The sequence below is a fragment of the Simochromis diagramma genome, unplaced genomic scaffold, assembly GCF_900408965.1.
Source record: "Simochromis diagramma unplaced genomic scaffold, fSimDia1.1 OVJJ01000816.1, whole genome shotgun sequence".
Classification (NCBI taxonomy): domain Eukaryota; kingdom Metazoa; phylum Chordata; class Actinopteri; order Cichliformes; family Cichlidae; genus Simochromis; species Simochromis diagramma.
In genome coordinates, this window is record NW_024386908.1 from 18,445,062 (window position 1) to 18,454,639 (window position 9,578).

General features: G+C 41.5%; 1 protein-coding gene across 3 annotated transcripts; it reads right to left on the reverse strand.

Annotated features, from left to right (window-relative positions):
- Positions 1-635: 635 nt before the first annotated feature.
- Positions 636-9,280, reverse strand: LOC120735985 (ras-related protein Rap-1b). 3 transcript variants are annotated; one of them, XM_040035881.1, is made up of 8 exons: positions 9,172-9,280; positions 5,185-5,254; positions 4,097-4,165; positions 3,941-3,997; positions 3,711-3,851; positions 2,416-2,559; positions 1,321-1,409; positions 636-1,176 (listed from the first exon to the last, which is right to left on the reverse strand). In XM_040035881.1, exons 2-7 carry the CDS (start codon positions 5,239-5,241, stop codon positions 1,323-1,325), a joined length of 555 nt encoding a protein of 184 aa, XP_039891815.1. In that variant the 5' UTR covers positions 5,242-5,254; positions 9,172-9,280; the 3' UTR covers positions 636-1,176; positions 1,321-1,322. The 3 variants fall into 3 exon arrangements, with proteins under 3 accessions (XP_039891815.1, XP_039891813.1, XP_039891814.1); XM_040035879.1 differs by having other exon boundaries at positions 1,317-1,409; XM_040035880.1 differs by having other exon boundaries at positions 1,317-1,409; positions 5,185-5,257; positions 9,172-9,268.
- Between the last annotated feature and the right edge of the window lie 298 nt (positions 9,281-9,578).

Here is a 9,578-nt window from a genome sequence, read left to right on the forward strand (position 1 = left end):
GGATGCCCTTAAAGCGACGGGTTAAAATGGCTCATTTTATGCAGATTAGCCCAGAAGCTCCAAAAAGGGCCGGGAAAGGACAGTAAGGGCATTAATTTACTTTTAAATCAGGTAAAACTGCTCTAGTGGAAATAATATAGAGCTGAAAAAGAGCATGACAGGCCCCCTTTAATATCTTATCAGTTAAAGTGACTAAAGGACCAATAATTCAGTGTTTCAACCCCGCAGGTCAAAAAACGATCATTACAGAAAGTGGCCTGCTTCACTGTTGTTACGTAGCTCACATACACTCACAAACACACAAACACAAACACACACACAGAGTTAAGGTACTGGACCAGTGTGAGTCTGCTGTCAAAAAGGCAACATGTCCGCCCTGAGCAGCAGATCAGGAGTCAGCTCGCCATGCTACTATGGCAACAAGCCACCTAACATCTTCCCGTTATATCTATATTCTTCCTGACTCCGCCCAGTTTGTTAACTTTAGGCTAATTTTAATTACGGCACTGCTATCAGCACAGTAAGCTAACCTCTTGACCTGCTGCTACACCCCCCAACCCTGCCTCACCCCCACCCCCACCCCTCCCGCCCCAAAAATCAAAAACATAAAATGACTTAATTGTTTTCACAAAGAATCATAATAATAATCACTGTAATAATAACCGCTGTATGAATCCACAGGTTTCACCAAAGCCACACACACACACGGTCAGCCGTGTCGGCGTCATCGTCATCACCGCGGCGATGCCGACACAGCTGACGGTCACACTGCGTGTGATTGGCTCAGGGCTGCCGGAAAACAATAAGGCGAAAGAAACGAAAAAAAAAAGTTTAAATTTTTTTAAAAAGAAAAGAAAAAAAAGCAAGAAGCCACTCCCCACTGCAAAGACAGCCTAGCAGAGAGCATGATGGGAACCGTAGTTTAAATCAAGCCCCTGCATTCCCGCAACAGCAGAATCATCATCATCATCGCCACCACCGTAGCAGTCCTTTGATGTTCTGTTTTAATGTTTCCAAGGCAACAGTCTCCTTTACATAGTGTGATGAAGGATGGGAGAAGAGATCGTCATAGTAACAGAGTGGCTGATGCTGATGATGACATGGTTGTGTTAAAGGGGCGTGGCCAGCTGGAAGATGTCCTGTGATTGGTTGGTTGGTTATCAGGTGAGCAGGAATCTGGACACAGAGAACCAGAGTGTGTGTGAACAACAACGTGTGTGATAAACTCAATGTGTGTGTGATAAACTCAGTGTGTGTGTGTGTGTGTGTGTGTGTGTGTGTGTGCGCGCGCGCGCGCATGGGACAATAGAAGCTACCTGCCATTAGAGAAGCTGACAAGTGGGCTTTTTGCGGGTTTTCCCTGGAACGGGACTCTTCCTGTTGATCTGTCGGACAAGGTCGTAGAAGATCTGCAAACGAACACGAAGAAATGAAACCTACACTGCCAAACATTCCCCAAACTACTAATAAAATGCCAAAAACTACTTAAAAATGTGTCTGTGAAGGTTCTCAGTCATCCAGGTCATCGTAATCTAAGGAGCTTGGAAAGAAAAGTGTCTGGACTTCTTTAAGTGGCTTGAAGACGTTTCACTGCTGAGAAGCTTCTCATCCGAGAAGCTTCTTCAGTTCTAGGGTCAAATGGTGGAGACTCCCAGATTTAAGCTCTGTGGGAGTAACCCACCAAGAGGGACAATGGACCCCCTAATGATCCTCTACCTAATCACACGAGCCAAGGTGTGAAAATGGGTGTAGGTCACAATCAGCCAAGGCTTCGGGTGAGCTCATTGTGAAACCTAGCCCCACCCTATCATGTGATTTCCTGAGGTCAGATGGCCCAGGATGTGAGTGGGCGTTAAGGCGTCTGGGAAGGGATCTCTTAACTGGATTATAAATGGGAGACAGTTGGTGTTGTAAACCACTGCCTCTGTTCAAAGATGGTCGCTCACAGTGGACATAAATGGCCTCTTTTACTCCTCTTTCAAATGTACACATTTTGGACAGAGAGGACAGATGGTTTGAAAGAGTAAATGCATATTTAGACTATAATAGTCCTAAAATGCTCATATCCCCAAAACCAACAGAGCAGCAGCTGAAACACAAATGCTAAGGCTTCAAAATGTCTGAAACTAACGATGAAATCCATTTTTTCTTTGTCTATGACAAAACTCTGGAGGAATAGTCTGATGTTTGTATTATTACAGCTTCCAGCGTTTTTGAGCCAGGACCGCACACATCACAGTGATTCTCTCGTGTTGCACGCTGTGAGCTTTATTTCAGTTTTTTACAAACTCCAGATGATGTGTACATCATTTTGCCTGAATCAATGGTGCTCAAAACTCAGAAGCCCAAAGATATTTAGGTTTAAATACAGCTCTGAGTAACTGTGTAAACTTTGCTGTGGGTGTGTTTTGTCACCTCGTTGACGTTAATCTTGCTCTTGGCCGAGGTCTCAAGGAAGGCGCAGGAGTTCCACTGGCGAGCGAGACCGATGCCTGACTCTTTGGCCACCACACGCTCCACCTCCAGATCGCATTTATTTCCAACCAGGATCATGGGAACCTATGATGCCGAACACTCACATTCAGACAGCTGTTTGCAGCACATTCAAAGATGATCACTGGATTATTTTAACGGGAGAAAAATCATGTGAAAACCAGAAAAGAGGACATCAGTGTTTCATCTGGTTTTAAAAATCTGTAACGTTTGACGTGAAGTCAGAATGTATGTTTCCTTAATTTTTTTTATTTATATTTATCCATTTTGTAAATCATCTGTTTCATAATAAAAACATGTTTGAAATTTTATTCAGTCATTTTATTGACTAAATCAATGCAGAATCTTAAATTCATGTTAATATAAATACATTTCTAGCTTGAAACATATTAAACATATTGGGTTTTTAAAAAATGTTGTACAAAACAATGTTTTCTTTTTATTAATACTTTCTTTTTTAATTCATTTTTTTTGTTTTATTCTCATTTTAAATGTAGATATTATAAATTAATTTGCTTGTTTTATTTTATTTGTTTAAAAGCTTGTTTAGAAGCATTTTCTATTTTTTTAATTACAAATTTGCTTTTTTATTCTTTTACATTTAAATTGCAAATTTGCAGTTTTTTTATTTTCTTCTTTCCCCACTAGATGCTGATTAAAAATAAAACTTTTTGGAACCTATGTAATGTAACTCATGTCTGGCAGGGGGAGCAATGCTAAAGGCCTCCACACAGGCTGGCTGATGGTGGCGTGTTAAAACAAGTGACCTCTGTTTCATGAGAATAAATTACACATACACCCATCAGCAGTCAGTTAGCTAGCTTAGCATAAGCCTGACAGCAGGATTATGTGGAGGTGATAGAGTCCACTTCCTCTTAAACTCAGATTTAACTGCTTTATCTCAAATTACATTTTTATATCATTGTAAACTATTTTTGGCTGCCACCAGAAACTTCTCCCTTTCTCCACTGGTTTCTAGGCAACTTCCTCTGAGCCAAGAAACAAGAGTTTTAAATACAAATATCAGCAACTGACTAACTACAACCGGACAAATTACTCAGGAGCTCCTTAACTATGCTACAGACTCCTTCATCTGACAAAGAAGGCTCCAGAAAACGTTAAGAGGAGCTTCAGGTGCTTAACTTAACTGAAACCATGACTTAAAACTGCATGTTAGGGTGAGTTTAGGCAAAGTATAGGGTGCTGTGGTTTCTTACATCTTCCGTGTCCTTCACTCTGAGGATCTGCTCTCGGAGGTCTTGAAGGTCGTTGAAGGTGGACTGAGCCGTGATGGAGTAAACCAGAGCAAAGCCCTGGCCATTCTTCATGTACAGGTCTCTCATTGCTGTGAACTGCTCCTAAAGACAGACAGACAGACAGACAGGTGGTCAGGACTCAGTCAGGCACATCTCATGGTCAAAAGTATGTAGACAGAGCCAGGTCTTACTGTTCCTGCTGTGTCCAGGATCTCCAGCATACACTGCTGTCCATCGACCTCGACTTGCTGCAGAAACAAAAGGAGTGAATCATAACTGTGGATTATAACTAAAACGAATTAAACTATAGATGCTTCTAAAAACGTGTGAGGATGAAGAGGTCCTACCTTCCTGTAGGAGTCCTCTATCGTGGGGTCGTATTTCTCCACAAAGATTCCCTGAACAAACTGGACAGTCTGGAGATGGACAGACGGACGGACACGAGTAGCGGGACAAAGAGAAGTAGGACAGCAGTGTTAATGGAGCTCTGTTCAGCTCCCCATTGGGAGTCATTAGAGCGGAATTAATGTGACACTGTGACACGTCTCCATTATATCATGGGGAGTAAAGCACTTCATTGTAGTGTGACTGACACCGCCGTGTTAGTGTGTCAGTGATGGCCGGCACAAAAACGAAGCACAGTGACATCACTGTGCAGCCATTTACACAGGAATCTGCACTGGAGCACTCCAGCCATGCAAGTCCCAAAGCTGCAAACACAGTTTTACCTCAATGTACAAACGTGAATGCACAAAAATCAGTATATGAATAATACAAACACTAGTGCAAGAACAGGAAACGCAATTTCCCGCAACGTTACATCACCTCTTATTAATTTTTGACTCTTCTTATAAAGTTTTGTAAAACATAATGACTGAAAACTGTTTTTCTAGTCTTTCGTACACACATTTTGAATGTAATTATCTTTATATAAGCTTTATTATATCTTTATATAATTAAGTATATTATTTATTTGTCTATTTATATTGTATTTTTTATCTTATTCAGTATTCATAAATATATTTTCTATCTTCCTATTCATTCTTTATCAATTTTTATTTATTTTAAATATTTAAAAAATAATAATTTATTTATTTTTCTTCTATTTTTCTTCTTTTCTTTTATATATTTTATATAAATATTTGTCACTATTTCAGTGGGGGGTTTTATTTACATATTACAAGTATTTATTTTCAGTTTTTCTATTTCTTTATTAGTTTTTGGTGGGGACTATTTTCAGCAGCGGATTAATCGACATTGAATATTTGAGTTAAAATAAAGTACAAGGTGTTGCCATATGGCTCTGAGCTCATCAGCAGGATAATTTCAGTGTTGATTACATTTTTTTTGGCACTCACTGACATTAAATAGAATAACATCAGACTCTCACTTTAATGCAAACAGCTGATTAACGTGGATTTTTTTTTTTACTTACCAGAGCTGACTTGCCGACGCCTCCTGATCCTAAAACAACCAGTTTGTATTCACGCATCCTGACTGTCTGTCTGCTGGGTGAGAGACACAAACACAGAGGAGGAGACCGTTAACAGGTCGCTATTGGACATCCAGTCACAGCTACCAATCACACAGCAGGATTACAGTAAGCCCCACCTCCTCCTATGATGCACCTGGAGATGTAACACCATCAATTACAAACACACAAATGAAGACTTCCTGCCCCTCACTGGGAGATAATGATTACCCAGCATGCATGTGGTAAGTTACTGAAAACTGCGGAGTCACATGATCTCACAGCTGGTGGTGATGTCACTGCTATGGAATCCTTCCTGGTTACTGTTGCTATGCGTTCATGTCTCAGTGTGTGGATGCATACCAATCATTCCTCGCCATGTGTGTGCAAACCTTCACTGTCACGGCAACAAGAAGCAACACGATGCACACACACACACACACCCAAATACACACACGTTTAAGATTGTTCATGAGGACCCCCACTGACACGATGTGTTTACAGACCCTAAAACCATTTCAAATTTTACCATCACAGCCTGTAAACAACACAAATACAGCTACTAACTGACAGCCAGAAAAGACTCTATAAATGAGTAACACCAGGTGTAATCTAATATTTAAAGTCGACCCTTATACCCTGCCACATATCTCCTGCTCCGATGGTGGATGTTCATATTAAGCATGGCCAAGTTTCTAATAAGGTCAGCATATGTACAAATAAGCCCCATGAGCCAAAAGCTTGCACTCTAAACACTCTGATTCAGACAGTTTCCACTATTATTGGATCTCTGTGATGTCATAGAGTGCAGATATCCCTAATCTGATCATCTCAGGCTCCAGAGCTCAACCTGCCTGGTGTTAAAACCAGAAATGTATTGACCACCAGGGGGCGGCTCCTCGCCACAAACAGGCTTCTGTTTTTTCATTACCGAGTTTGAGGTTTCATTACGAGACTTCACTGATCAGCTGGTGATGTAACGCTGGCTACACCCATCTCATATCCTGTCTGTGGTTCATACATTCTGTTTACGAGGGGCAGCCAATCAGAACAAAGGTGACTTAAAAGAAGGATAAAAGTCTTGCAACCTGGAAACCATGTTAGATCAGGTCTCCAGAAGCTGTTACTTTAATTTTAGAGGCTGCAGGGATATAAAAGAAGAATCGCATGCATGAAAGTTTGGTTTCTGTAACTGTGCAGTGTACAACAAAAACGTAAATACTGTGTCACAAATACTCTTAACTGACCCAAGACAAGACTAACTCAAGACAAAATGCTTCTTAAATTTAAAGCTTTTATTTTGGTAACCAATCTGAGAATAAACACTTATAATAAACAAGTTACCATCAAACATTCAGCTTAAGTTAAAGTTGCTTAATATTTTGGAGGCAACAAGTGTTTACAATTTTTAGGTAAATCCGTTATCTCAAATAATGGGACTATTAATGTCTTCATGTAGTTATATATTTAAGTCACTGCAAGACTCCTGTTGTGACTAATCACACTCAGTGAGTACTCTTGCTTGAAACTTTTGCCCAAATCCTATTTTCAGAGTTTATCTATTCTATTTTGGGGACAAGAAACAAGAAGAGAACGACTCCCAGTGGATTTTATTGTTCAGGGCTTTTGTTCATATTTTAAATAAAAACTAGTGTGGTGTATGGGTCACAGAAAACCCCCTAAAAAACCCTAAAAATGTTAAATGTCTCCATCTCCAGTCACGACAGCTGTATAAATGCGCTAAATGCACACAAGTGATCAGGTGGAGACTGGGAGGAGTTCAAATCTCAGGTTTTATCTACCCTATTGTCAGTGAAGGCATCAGCAGTAATGGATTTCATCGCCTGAGGGTCTGAACAGGCTTGCCTCACTACAACGCTCTGCAGCAAGTCCAGACGGGTTCAACGCTTCGCGAGAAGTCACTCACTGGAGCAGCAGAGGTGAGGCCATCAAGGGGAAAGCTGGATGAGCCAAAACATCTAAAACCCTTCGATCACACCTGAAGCCCAATCTCTGGACATTTACAAGTCCCCCTGTCACAAACCTGCCTCTGCGGGAGAGCACCTGCATCGGGACTTTCCCCCTCATGCTTCACGATGCTGTGCTATGACGAAATATAATGAGACGTTACAGAAACATGCACAGACACACAGCAACAGCAGGAAGAAAAAGATCATCATGTCTTCCAATAAATCAGAACTAAGGTTCAGAAAGTACTTTAATTTCAAAAGCTCTCATAATCCATCCATATACTTCCACTTATCCACTTCTGGGTCAGAGCAAAGTGAGCAAATTAAAATAGACACACTCTTCTCTTAAACTTCTTAAAGAATATCAGCTGATTTGCTCTTACCAACACTGCTGCTCATGAAATATTTGTCTTTACAGCTCAGGCTGCCTAAACCTGGTTTGGCACACCCACAGGCATCAAACCCAGAGGAAGTGCCAAACAGGAACCTCGGGACGTGGAAAATTAACCTGAAGTACCAAAAAAGCTGCAGTTTCCCTAATATCGAACAGACACTGTTTTCGCTATAGAAAGATGGAGAGGCAGGTGGCTTCAGCTAATTGGAGTCTGTGAACTGGACTCCAATAATATCTCCAAAACGACCACAAAACACAAACGATGGTGCCTTCACCATCTTTTATACACAGTCTGTGGAGAAAGCAACACACAGTCATGTCCCAACAATGCACAGAAGTAGAAAGCTTCCATATCTCCTTATAGTCCAAATTTGTAACAATTTAAAAAAGAAATACTGCCCTTTCTGCACACTATGAGTGTATTTCCTTATAAATGAACCCTCACTGTGAGTCTGTTTAAGTTTAACTCCAGTTCAGACTTAATGCATGAACAACAACAATCAAACTACACAGCAAATTATTATATAACTGTAAAATGAGGCGTCACTGAGGCTTTTATGTTGTATTGTGATTGTACCACATAAACGCTGACTGAAAGGAAGACTTTAACCTGAAACTTCATACTTCACGTCAGTGCTTCCTGCTTGTTTTGTTTACATGTGAACAAAAAGAGGATCTGCTGCTATCAACATAGACTGCTGGCCTTAATTTATAGGCTATAAATACATTAATCTTTAGTTACCAGAGCGTCACTGCACAGATACACACAGTTCAACCCAACCTGAAACCTGCATTTTATTCTTATATTTCAGTATTTTGCTCACTCAGTGGGCACTTCTGCTTTTTCCAGCAATCACTGAATAATGTTAATCTACTAAAGTGAAGTTGTCAGAGCAGAAAGATGGACTCACAATACGCACAGATCCCTGAGTCAAGCAGAACTAGGTGGGGCCTGTCAATACTCAGTGTGTGTGTGTGTGTTGCTGACAGGCAGTACAACAGGAGAGGAATAAAACCAAGCAGTGTCTGTGCAACCAAACTGGCTTTGATTGCAGGTTCCCTCAAGCTCCCAAACTCTGCATCCTCTCATCAATCACTTCCACTCTTTTTTTTTTGCCTCCGGGAGAGCAGCGGGGCTTCCGCAGCTCTGTGGCCGCCTCACAATGCTCCCTACCCGGGAAGCTCTGCAAGCAGGCCCCGCTGCCTCAGAAGAGCGGAGACAAAACGCGAGCAGAAGCGGACTTCGGGCTCTACAGACCGGAAACAGACTCACAGACGGACAGACAGCCGCCGTGACGCCGTGAAGCAGCCAGCCCGTGTCTGATATAAACTGTATTCTCATCAGGACAGCCTCCGTCCGTCTGTCTGCCTTTACGTCCATCCGTCTGTCTGTCCGCCGGTCGCTTGCTTCCGCAAACCCAGCCCAGCGCGGCTCCCGACCGGCCTGTCGCCCGTCCCTGCTAGCCGGGACATTTCCCGGTTCGACCCAGGCTAGCTCATATCTACATGAAAGAGGGAGGAAAAAGGAGGGGGAAGCGAAGAAAAAGAGGTAAAAGCGCGAAACGGGAGAAAAGAAGCAGTACTCACAGTCATCCACCCGTCCGCTCCACTGCGCTCTCCGCCGCTCACTCTCTCTCCTGTTCGCAGTGAACGTCGCTCGACCAGAGCCGCTCCCTCCTGCTCCCGACGCGCTGAAGTTAAGCTCGACGCGGCGAACGCAAGAGCCTCCTGTCCGACTTTTCAAAATAAAAGGCGTTAAAAAACTGGTTCAAATATGAAATAAATTGTAGTTTTAAACATATAATTCTGCTTCATCTTGAGGGGTTTTTTTTTACACATTATTATATCATAAGGTCATAAAATAAATATAAATAACATTATTCTTACTTTAATTTCTAATAATTTGGATTTCATTATACATTATTAAGATATCTCTGTTGTTATATTTTATTTTAGACAAGATAACATAAGATATATTTTATTTATAAAAACGA

Excerpts from the sequence above, each read along its gene's own strand:
- LOC120735985 (XM_040035881.1), bottom strand. The coding sequence starts at position 5,241 with ATGCGTGAATACAAACTGGTTGTTTTAGGATCAGGAGGCGTCGGCAAG. Across the intron at positions 2,560-3,710 it reads GAGTGAAGGACACGGAAGAT|GTTCCCATGATCCTGGTTGG; the intron begins GTAAGAAACCAC and ends TCGGCATCATAG. Across the intron at positions 1,410-2,415 it reads GCAAGATTAACGTCAACGAG|ATCTTCTACGACCTTGTCCG; the intron begins GTGACAAAACAC and ends GTTCGTTTGCAG.